The 14,317-nt window shown below is 39.5% G+C and overlaps 1 protein-coding gene across 3 annotated transcripts in view; it reads left to right on the top strand.

Annotated features, from left to right (window-relative positions):
* LOC146376486 (transducin-like enhancer protein 4) overlaps positions 1-14,317 on the top strand; it is a 45,617-nt gene that overhangs the window by 16,786 nt on the left and 14,514 nt on the right. For 2 of the 3 annotated variants that reach the window (XM_084946165.1, XM_084946162.1), the window contains 4 exons: positions 1,335-1,397; positions 7,032-7,106; positions 7,615-7,816; positions 11,748-11,764. In XM_084946165.1, the coding sequence (XP_084802291.1) occupies positions 1,335-1,397; positions 7,032-7,106; positions 7,615-7,816; positions 11,748-11,764 (357 nt within the window). The remainder of the gene's footprint in view (positions 1-1,334; positions 1,398-7,031; positions 7,107-7,614; positions 7,817-11,747; positions 11,765-14,317) is intronic. The other variant, XM_084946163.1, reaches the window with a different exon arrangement.

Genomic DNA, 14,317 nt, shown 5'->3' on the forward strand with positions numbered 1-14,317 from the left:
AACGTTTTTCTGTTGGATTGAGATCTGATGAGTACAGAGAACTCATGCTCATGTTCAAGAAAGCAGTTTGAGATAGTTTAAGCTTGACATGGCATGTTGTGCTGCTGGAAGCATCCATCAGAAGATGGGTACACTTTGGTTATAAAGGGACGGACATGTATGCTGTGGAGTTTAAATGATGCTCAGGGGCCCAAAGTGTGCCAAGAAAAAGTACCAGATACCATTACACCACCAGCAGCCTGAACCACTGATACAAGGCAGGGTTGGATCCATCATATGTAACCCTGTCATCTAAATGTTACGCTGAAAATTGAGACTCATGAAAACCATGAGTGAGAAACACTCTTTCAGTCTTCTATTGTCCGGTTTTGGTGAGCCTGTTCAATCTGTAGCCTCAGTTTCCTGTTCTTAGCTGACGAGTAGTATGCAGTGTGGTCTTCTGCTGCTGTAGCGGATCTGCTTCAAGGTTTGACATGTTGCATATTCAGAGATGCTCTTCTGTATTACTGCAACAAGTGGTTATGGCAACCATGCCACATTCAAAGTAGCTTAAATCACCTTTCTTCCAAATTCTGATGCTCAGTTTGATCTTTAGCAGGACATGTTGACTGTGCTTACATGCTTATATACACTGAGCTGCTTCTGTGGTATTGGCTGATTAGAAATCTGTTTTAATGAGCAGTTGAACTGGTGTACCTAATAAGGTTACTCCTGGTAATTAGGTTTAGCAAAAAATTCGGCTTAGTAAAAAAGTTGTTGCTGTTTAGAAAATGCTGGTTATGGGTTAGATGCTTAGTGAATTGAATATGTGATAATAGTGATGCTCTATATTTTTGCATGGAAACGTCTTCCTGTAGTTTATGAAACTTTCAGATATTATTTCTTGAATTTTCTGCTTTGGTTAGCAACACTTTTTTTAAGACTTACGGTGCTTTTCCTCATTCACACAACACTTTACAGGGATATCTTTGTCTGTCCAGTATCCTGTCATAGCATAACTTAGAGTTTGTAATCAATCTGCTCTACCTCCTGAGTTAGAGTTAACTAAATATTCTTGACATTTAAAACGCACAAGTTCCCATGCACCCAGAGATTTGTTTTGGAGGAAACACACTAGATATTAAACACAAGTTTATGAGAGATGTTCATCAAATTATTAGTTTCATGTGACGAAGTAAACAGGTCTTGAAATGAAAGTTATGTGAGCTATTACTTTAATATAAACTGAATCAGGAATTGAAGGCTGTGTGAACAGGATGACGCCTTCTTGTCTGCTAGAGAGTTTAAACAAATTTAAAAAATGATTGTGTGCTTCCCACTTCTCTGTCTTGCAGGCGGAGATCGTTAAACGGCTGAACGCAATCTGCGCCCAAGTCATCCCCTTCCTCTCTCAAGAGGTAAGACTCAAAAATGCCTGTCACTGTGAGTTAAGAAGGAGGTGGGTGAGAGAGAGTCAGAGAGCGGGAGGAAGGGAGACAGGAAAGGGGAGAAGTGTGTGGTGGATTTTAAAGCAAGAGAAAGAAAAATATGGGGACACGCACACACACGCAGACACACACACACACACTCGTACAGATTATCCTGGGCTAATCCCCCCTGCTCAGGATAGACAGATATGCTCTGAACTTATCAAATGTCTCCCACTAACATATGCAGGAGCCAGTGGCTGAGTGTGTGTGAGAAAATACTTTTTGTGTTAAAATACATTATAATTGTGTGCACATACAGCAGTGGGTGTGAGAAGTGTTTTTATGCAGTGTTTATTGTGAAATTTTTAGGTGTGCATGTGTTGAGCTGATAAATCCTTCCTCTGAGGAGCTGACAGTGTGTGTGTGTGTGTGTGTGTGTGTGTGTGTGTGCTGAGGGGTGGGAACAGCAGGAAGGAGTGAGTGTGGACTCCAAAAGCTCTCCTCCAGATTAGCCATGGATTAGGAGGGTTTAGGGTGGATTAGGAATAATGGCATTAGACTGTGGTGCTGCTACACAGCCCTGAGGCCTGCAGAGAGGGGAGGCAGGGAGAGGAAGCTGCTTTGTTTTGGTGCACAGCCTTGTTTACTGCATGTGCAAGTAAAATGTAACACATTCACATTATTGTTGTGCAGCAAATCACATCGACTGTGTCTGTGTATTTTTGGTGAAAGCGCTTTGTTTTCAATTTTTATTTTTGTCATTTTCTGATAATGTTTCATTGGCCTTTGGGGCCATGTAAGTATGATTGGTCCATTTACAGCAAAGGCAATAAGTTTGTGTTAAGTCAGTTGACAAAAATGTTATTTCTGACAAATTTATAAAGAAAAAATATACTTGAGTAAATAAAATCCCCCAATTAACATAACATATAAATAGAATCATTATCATGAGGCAGATTTTATGTCTCTGCCATAAAAAGGCCCCTTTTTTAAGATCACATATGCATTCCTTGATTGACATTTACATTTGCAAGTAAGGTACGGCAACAAAAGTGCCATCTGTTTCTGAAAGTTTTGGAATAATTACGTCCTTAAAGTAGACCAGTTATACTTTTTCTTATTTTAGCTCTTTATCAAACAAGTATCATACATACCAGCTGGACTTATTTTGGAGTTTTGGCTGTAAAATTACAAAACAATTCTCATATTTCACCAACCATTTAAGTTTTCTCTCTTACCTATAATGGTTGAGGAGTTACAGTAATGTGAAGCGCACATGATAGCATCTAGTTGGAGCTAATTTTTCTGTCGGTGTTCAGACAGAAGTACTTCAGGAATACAGTGGGAAACCACGACACACAGAATATCTCCATAAATGTTGTCTTCTCCTCATTATGAAACCATTTCAATTTTATCTCTAGCACATCGCTAACAGAGTTATGATCATTTAAAGCAGCGGTCCCCAACCTTTTTTGCGCCACGGACCGGTTTATGTCCGACAATATTTTCATGGACCGGCCTTTAAGGTGTCGTGGATAAATACAACAAAATAAGACCAGTACCGGTACCAAAAAAAAGAAGCTTTATTCATAAAACACGGGAAAAGACCCAGGGAAACAGAGTTAACGATAAAAAACGCTAAACAAATAACGATAAAAACCCTGAAAACCATAAATTTCACACACGAGCCTTAACTCTCGCGGCCCGGTACCAAACGACTCACAGACTGGTACCGGTGCGTGGCCTGTGGGGTTGGCTGATTTAAAGAGCACTTGTAAGCACTTGGGCACACCACCTGGCCGCTAGTTAAAACTATGGATCTTTGTGATGTCAAATAGGGCTGCCTAAAAAAAAGACAAGATGATAGTTTATTAAATTTTAATGAAATTTGCAGATTGTTTCGGTGAAGTTTAATAAACTCCTTGCTATCTAAAATATAACGGGACACCGGAGTATATTCTCGAGCATCTCACACTTCTGATAATCAGTTGTCTGCTTGACGTTTATTCAGCTGTGTAAAAACTATAACTTTAATCTCAGCCAAACCGATTTACTCAGGAACAAATAAAATACTAAAAAAAAGCCAAACAATAACATTTTGAAGTTATCTAAGTGACTTATATATATTTAACCTGAGAAAGACGGCGGTGGGTTTGAAAACGATTTGCCGGGAGTCACGGTGTTCTCACGGGCTCTGGTGAGCCGTGCCCCCGGCTAGCTATCGAGCTAGTGGGTAACAGACGTCTCCGAAAACGTCGGAGCGCTTTTGAAAATATGTCTTGATAAACTGAGCAGATATTTGAGGTTTACACAGCTACATTCTCGCCTAAAAATATGTTAAACGTTTATTTTGTGACCCAGAAAGAATAATAAGAGTAATATTAAAACTAACTAGCTGCCGCCATTGTTGTAAACTGAGCTGGGCTGCGCTATGAATTCTGGGACACTGCTTCTTCTTCTTCGGGGTTTAACGGCAGCTGGCATCCTTGTATATGCAGTGCTGCCATCTTCTGTTTCAGTCCGTTATTACACTCTTAAATCCTACTACTTATTCCTGCGTCTTTTGTGATCTTACAAAGCTTCAAACGACGCGTCGACTATTAAATTAGTCGTCGACGATTTTAATAGTCGACGTAATCGTGACTAGTCGACTAATCGTGGCAGCCCTAATGTCAAAGAGAGGAAATATTCTTAATATGCTCTTCTCAGAAGTGGTGGTTATGTACTTGGTCATGTCTGGTACACAGCTCTGGCGATGTGCATAGTAGGGACCCAGTCCACCTGCTTCTCCTACCATCTGTTTTCAAGGTGCAGTTGGGTGGGGTGAGGAATTACGCTAAGCTATTGTAGCAGTTTTCAAAAATGAAAATCTGAAACTGGAAATGAGCATAATTTGTAAAATCTGGCATTTAGTTACTCGTTATTCACATGTTCCTCGGTTGTTGCCATATCCCCAGTGAGGAATCATTCCTCTGACTTCAAGGTGTTCATGTGCTTTTGAGTTGGAAGGACACCAAGATGTGTTTAAGTCAGTTGCTCAGAGTAAAAGAAAAAGACATGTTGTTCTCTGCGAATAACTGCTTTGCCTGACTTCTTACTTGACTTACCTCAAACAAATACCTCCATGCTTATCTAGTTCCCTCCTTGTGGTTAACAGCAACCAGATATTTACTTAAACTCACCATATTTTTATGTATGACATTAACAACTCAGCAGATCATGTATCAAAATTTTCTGAGCTGATTTCTGAGCTCTTCATTTGAACTTTCTCAGTCAGAAAGTCAGTTTTTGCTCTTATTAAGCTACCAAATGAATGCACAATTAATTTGATATAATAATTTTAGTAAATTTTGTCTGTTTTACTGTGTTGGTTATTAACCTGAATAATTAATCACTGAATAGGTGAAATCTAAAAGTATTTTGTATGATTGTATGTGCTTTTGGCTACTCCTTTATTTCCCAAGGGGGCCACCACAGTGGATGGATCCCCATATTTTCATTTTGGCACAGATTTTATGCCAGATGCCCTTCCCAACAGAACCATCTCATTTATCCAGTTTTACAACCAGCACCAGGAATACATTGCCGCGTAATCTCCATCCCGAGGCTAGATTTTTGTCACCTCCAAGTCCCAAAACAGGTGTAAAGTGAATATGTTAATCACTAAACCATCGAGGCACAGTTTTGCTGTGATTGCAGGTATTGTTTCATATTTGGAGTCAGATTTTCCCTTACAGTTTTACAAGAAATCATAAGTAATCGATCCTCTTTAGGCAAATACAAAAACAATGGTGAAACAGTTATTCTGTAAGAAAATCTACTTCAGTGCACTGAATCCTTCGTGCCATCTGAAGGCAACAGAATATGTACATTGGTATATATAGAGCCTCTAAATTCAGACGTCCTCTGTCAGAGTGCAGAGGCATTATGCAAACTATCACTGATTATCTACGTTCAGTCCTGTGCAAATTCTAACAGGCTGCTAGGATACGACCCTCTACAACTCCATCTCATTAGTATCGCGCATCATGGCGTCCTTCTCAACTTTTTTCAGTTTTCTCAGCTTTTCGTGTTTACTCTTGAAATGCATCAGTGTGGAAACACTACAGCAGAATGTCTGAGGTAGACTTATTATTTTGATTTCTTTCTCTTAAATGCCCCCCTCCCCCGGCATCTGTTCAATACCTCTTTGAAAATGGTTTACCTCACCAAGCCTTTAACTTATACTAGCAACATCTGCACATCTAAAACTGCTTCCCCAAGTGTGACATTCCAGTGGAGCCTATGGTGTAACAATATACAAAGAAATGAAAAGCATCTGCACAGATTGAACTCTAGTGTTGATTATACGACTGATTTTGGATTGTTCTATTTTTTTTAGAACTGTTGCATAAAAAGTGTTTGCCACAATTTATATAGTGGATCATTCCGTGTGTGTGTGTTCGTGTGTGTGTGTCACATTCAGGCAGGTTAGTCTGAGCCTGCAGAGGTGTAGCTGAACTCGATGGTCAGGTTCATTTCCACACCTGATAAGCTCTTTCATCTCGGGCGTACTTTGATGTTTTGCGCTCCTGGATGAATCTCGCTGCTCTCTCACTGTCTGGATCTGTCTTCCTCTCTCTGTACCCTTTGTATGACTTTGCCCTGTTAGCTGTCTGCCTCTCCTGGTACCCATCTTTTTTCCCTATGTGTTGAACTTTTTGGAGCTGTTCAGTCTCGAGACGTGTGAGCAGACTGAGCAAAAATCAGAAAACAGTGCTGCATAAAATTTTAATAACAATCTCAAAACGGAAACATTAAACCAGTCACAGAATCCACAAAATATTGTACGAGTCTGTAACTGAATTTTTGGCCACTTGTAATACACATCTTTAACTGCCTCCTTTGGACATCCACTTGTTTGTTTGTTTTTTAATTCTCCTCCACGTAGAGGAAATCAACCAGCCTGTGCAGGTTACACTTGACTAACTAGTATACCCTAATTAGCTGCTAGCTGCTTCTTCTGCCTGATGACTTTTAATGAATGCACTGATGGGTTTCAGATTCTGAAGCGAAGCACTGAAGTGCAGTCATGATTCAATGGCCTCGGGGAATCTTGGCTGTCTGGCGTTTGACCTGATTCTGGTCAGAACCTCGAGTTTTAATAAAAAGGAAAAAATATATATCAAGTTTCGGGTGATTTTATAGCTCGCTCGTGTTACTGAACATTGATATCTGTTTTAATGAGATTGGCATATTTGACAGTCAGTGCATTGTTAATTCTGAATAAATTGCAGGCTGTGTGAAGTTACAGTGTGCAACTAACTGACAGCTGCTTTTTAGCTGTGAATAAGGTTTGATAGGCAAAGCACAATGACGGATTCAGATGGAAAGCAGGTTAAAAGATATCACAGAATGCATTAGAATGATTGCTGTACGCATATGCAAGTTCAATGTGATGAAACGAGATAAGTTCCTGCTCATTTTACGTGTCCATTCCAGTCCATTTTAAATGTTGTTTGAATTTTGTAAAGATGTTGTTTGTAATAACTATAAAATTCTTTTCATATCATTCTTTTCTCCGTCTCAGCTGCTGTTTCAGTTTCTGGGGTTTTTTTTTTTTCGTTTCTGTGTGTCTCTCAGCATCAGCAGCAGGTGGTGCAGGCAGTAGAGAGGGCCAAGCAGGTCACCATGGCTGAACTCAACGCCATCATAGGAGTGGGTGTATTACACACACGCACACACACGCAGACACACACAACTAAATACAAAATGCATAGATTATTTTTTTTACAGCAATGTTGGAAAATAGCTTAAGAGATTAATTGAAAAAGAATAATGTCAGGAGAAGAGTAAGTACAAAGTCAGATGTATTCATAATAATATACAATAAAACCAAAGTATTTTGTATAGTAGTAATAGCTAACTTCTTTCTGCAAGAAATTTGAATGTTTTAGCATCTTTCACAGAAATTGTCAGTTATATAAATATCACCGTTTATGTTGGCTGATAAATCAAAGGTTTTGGTGTTTTTGATCAAATTTAAAAAAAGTGTATCTGATATTTAACTATTCTAGCTGTAGCCTACATGTTTCAGTTGCTATCTTTTCCCCGCTCACTTTGAATTTGTTTTTCTTTCCTTCTCTTTCCTTTTGTCACCTACTTATTTGTATTTTATCATGCATGATCTTTCAAGTCTTAATTGGTGTTTCTGTGTCTGGTTCAGCAGCAGCAACTCCAGGCTCAGCACCTGTCTCATGGCCATGCCATCCCTGTCCCGCTAACACCCCACCCAGCGGGCCTTCAGCCCCCTCTGCCTCCTGGGGCCAGTACTGCCAGCCTGCTGGCTCTGTCCTCTGCCCTGAGTCACCAGCTGCCACTCAAAGATGAGAGGAAGCATCACGATAACAACAGCGAACACACACGAGGTGAGGTCTGCTCTGTATGTGCTGTTTTTATATAGCAGGTGTTGATTTTGGTTTGTGCGTGTTTGTTTCTGTGTGAGTCTTGGTCTCTTCATGCCTGAAATTACCCTTGCATTTGTTACATCTGCTTGTATGTTCAAAGTCACAATTTGAGTTTTCAAACTATTGCTTTAAGGTTTACTCTAATTATGGTTTAGTCAAAAAGCGAGTTACCTGATTATCAGGGGCAAATTCTTACACAAGAGAAAGGTAGATACAAAGATACGCTCTCAGTTTGTTTACTGTAAAGGCAAAAAGAAAGCACACCCTCTGCTAGTTCTAAGGTTTCCCCAATTGGGATAAACCTATCTAGTCTTTTCAGCCAAGGTGTATCAGGTCTTAAAATCAGGTAAACACAATCTCAGTTAAACAACAACAGATGATATATTGCATCATGTCATTATTTAACAAAAACTAAGCCAAAACGCAGAAGCAGCCTGTGAAAAAGCTTCAATAGCTTGTAGAAGCACCTTTGACAGCAATAACTTAAAGTAATGCCTTCCTTATGACAGTCTCTCACATTATTGTGGAGACATTTTTGCCCACTCATCTTTGCAACATTGTTTCAGTCACCTGAGATTTGAGAGCAGACCTTTATCTCCTGCTCGCCCTCTAAAGGTCCTGCCATAGCATTTCAGTTGGTCTGAGATCTAACTGTGCCATTGCTGCATCTTTTTTGCTTTTTTTGCTGTTGTAGATTTGCTGTTGTATTTAGAATCATTGTCCTGTTGGATTACCCAGTTTTAACCAAGCTTAAGCGTTCAGACAGATGGCCTCACATTAGTCTAGAATATTATTATATTATTGTATTATTATAAAGAGGAGTTTGTGGTTAACTCGTTGACTGCAAGGTGCCCAGATTCTGTGATTACAAATCATCAACCCTGCACTGCTGTGTTCTACAGCTGATATGAGGTGTTTGTTTGGATATGCTCTGTTTGGTTAAAGCCAGATATGGCGCTGTGCATCACGGCCAGACATCTCCACTTTGGTCTTGTATGTCCTCAGACATTGTTCCAGGAATGCTGTGGTTTGTTCAGAAGCAACTTTGCTAACTTTAGCTGTGCTGCCATGTTCTCTTTATAGAGAAAGGGCTTACTCCTGGCAAACCTTCCAAACGAGCCATATTTGTAATTGCACTGTCAGGAACTTTAACAGTTGACATGCTAACTGAGGGCTGCAGAGTCAGGAATGTAGCTCTTTCTCTGTATTGCATTGCATGGTCTGATCTTAGGTAAAATTTGCTGGGATAACCACTCCTGGGAAGATTAGCAGCATTCTTGAATGTTTCCTGCTTGTGAATATTTTTTAATGATGATGATAGACTTCAGAATGTTTGGAAATGGCCTCATAAGACTTCCTTAATTAATGGGCAGCATCAATTGCTTCTCCAAGATAATTATTGATGTCTTTCCTCCTTGGCATTGTTTTAACACACCCCTGAATGTTAACGACGAGCAAACTGCCAAAGCCTCTGTTTTTATAGAGGTGCTCACACTTGCTGATGATCAGTTAATTAAATGGGTGTGCACAACCTGTCTGCTACTTACTTACACACACTGCTTCTGTGTTTTGGCTTTATTTGTGTTCAACAAATAATTGCACAGTATAATATATCACATGTTGTCATTCAGCTGAGGTTTATTTCCCTCATTTAAAACCCGCTGAGGACAAGAGGTTTTGATTATGCCTTGATGTGTGCCGCCTTATAATTGGAAGAAAGTACACTTTGTTTTTATCGTGACTCTTGGTGAGATAGTTTGAAGCGGACTAAAATACTTCGCAACAACTTGGCTGTTTTATTTCACTCACAGACAGATGCTAAATATATTTGTTAAACATAAACATCAAAGCTTAAATCTTTTGTTTAGTTAATGATCCAAATCCACTTTTACATGTCAAAGTATTCACCCAGCATTACGAATTACCACTTGTAATGGCTGATGCTTAATTGTTAGTGCTCTGAATGAACAGCAGTTAAACAATTAAAAACTGATTTGTCTTTATGCCATTTTAATTGGCCTAATAGGAAGCAATACACAACCACCATGATGCCTCTTTTCTCCTGTTCACACAGAGCGCTTCTAATTCTTCTCTGAGCTGACTTTGAGCTCAAGCATTTAATTACTCTTCATTGAGACTATGTGTGTGCATGTGTGCGTACGTGTGCGTGTAGGTTTGAAACTGTGTGCCAGCACTTAATTACTCTGTTGCAGCATGTCAGTGAGGGTTTTTACAGTGCAGCAGAGCAGTTAACCTTGCACTGTAGCTGCAGTAAAGCTAACGGCTGCTAACTGAGGTAATACTTACCCACCTAAGGAGCACAGTCACTAAGAATACAGTTCCAGCTACAGCTTAATTCCTGAAATGACTATGTGAACAAAGGGAATAAAAACTTTCTTTTTTCCCCTTTTAGTATTTTAAAAAGCATTTTCGCTGGACTTCTTCACCACATTTAGAAACTTCACTGGTCAGTAATAATGGTGAATATTAATGTGTTAAAAGACTGACACTGAAAATGACGGATAATGTACAAACTCTAATAAATAAAATCTATTCACTATGTCAGCTGAGAGCAGAGTACTGAGGCAAACACAAATTAAACCAACAAATCCTCCAACATTTATCTGAGTTGTTTTTTCTACTTTCTTGCTTTAGTTGTTTTTATCTTACTGCCCACTTTTATTTTTGTATTGTATGTTTTGGTTTAGGCACCAACACCACTTGGTTAGCATTTAGGCTACGTCCACTTTTTTCAGTTGTTTTCACAGAGTTGTGCATCCACAAACGGCCGAAAATGCTTACGTTCCACTACCGTGCATGCATGAAACACAAGAAGATTCGACCTGCCTCATTTAGTCTGCCGCTTGTTTACTTTCCGGCTCTTTGAAACATCGCGGCAAAATGTTGAGGAAAAGCACCGAGTTGTTGCTGCGAGTAACACAAAAGTACAAAGTTGCAAAATCGAGTGAGAGTTAAAGAATTTGAAGAAAAGCCACCTGGAGCATATACAAACTGATATTAATCTTTAATAGGGCTGTCAAAATTCAGAGCAAACAAAACAACTGCTGTACAATGCCCTCCGCTATCTTAGTTTAACTGGTCGCATGACTGCATCATATGACTAACATGCCTCATCATTTTAGAAAGTCTGTGTTTTTGCTGTCCACACTGCGACGCGAGAGCACCGTTTCCAAATGTATGCGTTTTCGAGAGCGTTCTCAAAACGCTGCGTTTTCCATCAGCGAAAACAGTCTCAGTGTGGACGGGAGGCCAAAACGGAGAGTGAGTGTGGACGTAGCCTTAGTGTTACCAGTGTGCTGAGTTCTGCCCCAATAAAGTTGCAAACATCAGCACACAAGTCTTAAAGCCGAAAAACTGAGGTTTCCACTTCTTACTTTATCTGAATCCTCAAAAGGTTCTCCACAACTTTGCAATTAGGATTTAGAGCAAGTTAGGTTGATTGATTAATCTGCAGCTGCTCCTGTTCATTTGTCGAAGTGCCTTGGGCAAAACAATGAACTTAGAGTTTCCAATGTGTAGAGGTCTGCTTTCAAAGACACCCCTGTCACTATCAATGTGTGAAAGCGTGCGTGAATGGTTAATTGAGAGCAAAACTGTAAGAGATTTATCTGTTAATTTGGAAAAGAGGTGTAAGTGCTATTTATTTGCAGTAGTACTCTAATAGTACCCCTCAAGATCCATAAACAGTAATGAAATTCCCCACTATCTTCATCAAAAATATCATAAATTCGCCATTAGCTCTCTTTTTGTATCTGTATGTATCTGTTATATGCAGCAGTGTGTGTGTTTGTGTGTTTGCCAGTGTGTTCTTGTGCTTCAGACATTGAATCTGTCATTCTTTTTTTCTATCTCATGCCCTCCGCCCTCTCAGACAGAGACTCAGTCAAGGTAAGTCTTTCCTTTCTTTATTCACTTTGGAAAAGAAAAAAAAAAGACATGTTTAGAGCATAGCTTCACTTCTGCTCGCTCAACTTCTCTGTGTCATTTTGTACTTTGAATTTTTTTTTTTGTTGATATAAAAGGATAGACAAGTTTTGATTTTTATTCATAATGCACACAAAAAGCCTGTCTGTGATGAAATCTTGATGTTGGCTTTAAGGATGTCTATGTGCACGTCTGTGTTTATGTAAAAGAGACTGTTAGAGACAGCCATCAAACTGAAAACAGTTCTGTGACATTTCCAAGATCCTAAATATTTACACATGTAGTATTTGATTTAAAACATTACTGTAAAAAGATATTGTTAATATGTTCCCACAAAGCTCCGAACATGTCGGACTGGCGATTTGTTCGGGGTGCATCCTGCCGCTCGCCAAATGACAGCTGGGATAGGTTCCAGCCCCCCTGCCACCCTTAATTGGATAAGTGGTTAAGAAAAAGAATGGATGGATGTTCACACAAATGTCCTATTATGAAATTTTATTTTATGCTTGTCAATGTAATTGGAAATGAAAATGACCACACTAAGGCTTAAAGAAAACATTATAAGCTTCTGAACTTATTGTCATTTTCATATTCTTCACTTGTGCTTTGTGTGTAATAAAAATATCAGATATGGGAAACTGGTAACAGCTCGGGAAGAAAAAAAACAAAACAGTGTGAAAGAGAAACCCCAAGGTGAGCAGAGAAGAAAGTGGGGGAAAAAAGCACAGTATGGTTAGTGAAGGAAGGAGGGAGCAGAAAGAGGCAGCGCAACAGATCACTGTTCTATCCAGCGCTTGTAGTAATTAGTCCCTTAAGCGCAGCGTTTTTCCCAAGGCAAACATTTGGTTTGTTGAATACTCAATGAGCAGATTAGCATTTCTTTATACCAGCAGCCTGAGCGCACACACTTTTACACAAACATGCATGAGTTTAGAAGCCTGTGCATGTGTGTGTGTGTTCTTTGGTGTTTTGGAGTAGGCGGAAACAGGAGGAATGCTCTAACTGGTGGTATGTTTGTTATCTCTTGCCCCCCATGTAGTTTTCTCCTCCTCCACACACACACACATGTTCAAACACACCTGGATGCACATGCACATACGCTCAGAGGTGTAGGCACCATGATGGGAGAGATTAGCAGTGTGTGTGTGTGTGTGTGTGTGTGAGTGTGAGGTCACAAGAACGCTTTGATAAAGATAGAGAGAGGCCAGAATGATGGATGCCTTTCATTAGTGCCCTGTGAGAACACACACACACACACACACATGCAGAGCTGCTCTTTGACATGGCGGCCAACAGTCACTTCATGAAACCAATGAGCCCCTTGTCAGTGGTCTGCAGTTGCCTTGGCAACAGTCCACAGAGTACAGTGTGTGTGAATTGCATGAACATCTGTGCCTTAATGTCCTTGGCGTTAGCACCTCACACACTGATAAAGCTACGTGAATGTAAACGCTACTTGTGTGTGTGCTTATGTGTGTATAGACACCAGTACAGGCAGTCAGTTATGCAGTTACTTTATGGTGTGTTCAAGGACTACAACTTCACAGACCTGATTATGAGTACACATTAATTGCTGGATCAGTGGTTAATGACAATTTTTTTTTAATTCTGTGTTTTTAGTGTTTGTGGCTTTTTTTTAAAGTCATTTCTGAAATGCAAATTCTCACAAACAGGTTTTCTTTTTTTAAATTACCTTAAATCAAATTAGACTCGTAGAATCACATAGTAACATTGTAACCATCTTTGTCTGTCTGCGGGATTGTTTTTGTCTTTTTTTTTTAAAGAAACAGGAGGAATACATTTCTAATGAGGTCGCTTTCAAGTTTAAACTGACCTTTACAGTTAATCACCTGTTGAAGTATAAATGCAGTGCAGCTTGTTGTTTGTGCGATCGCTACAGTGGTCTTCTCTTTCTGTGCTTTTTGTGTTGAATTTTGTTGCTGGTAAACAAGCTGTACAGATGCAGTCTGCTTGTCTTTGTTTATGCCGGGATGCTCTTTAAAAGCTCTGCATACAATGTACAGTCTGGCTTCCCATGCTGTGTTGGCTGCAGAATAATAAGTGACTAATTGAGCTGAGCAGAGTGAGAGAACTATTAGACAAAATTACATCAAGCCAGAGTTCTAAAGATTTGGGGTTTTTACAGAAATCATTTTTGCAGAGCCCCCTGTGGTCCAGCGTAGAAAAAAACATATTCGTTTATAAATTCGCAATTCTTCGATCTGTGCAAATTTGCTGATGACTTCAGAGAACAAGAACGTCCCTTGTAGTTTAAATAGTTTAAAACTGAAAGGCTGGTTTTGAATTTATAGCACAAATATGGACACTCTGTGAGGTAAATCTACCCTTAGATCTAGATAAATTGGACTTACTTGGGCAATGTGGTTGTCGCTAAAATGTCTCTGAACAAAGAAGTTGTTTCTTTGGAGAACAATATGAGAGGATTTACACATTTACACACTTTTTTCATGCTGCACATGGGGAAGTTCTGTGTTTTTGTGCATGTTGATGACACAG

This window comes from Perissodus microlepis, chromosome 12 (genome assembly GCF_051167445.1).
Source record: "Perissodus microlepis isolate ML-2025 ecotype Zambia chromosome 12, ASM5116744v1, whole genome shotgun sequence".
In the NCBI taxonomy this organism is placed as follows: Eukaryota; Metazoa; Chordata; class Actinopteri; order Cichliformes; family Cichlidae; genus Perissodus; species Perissodus microlepis.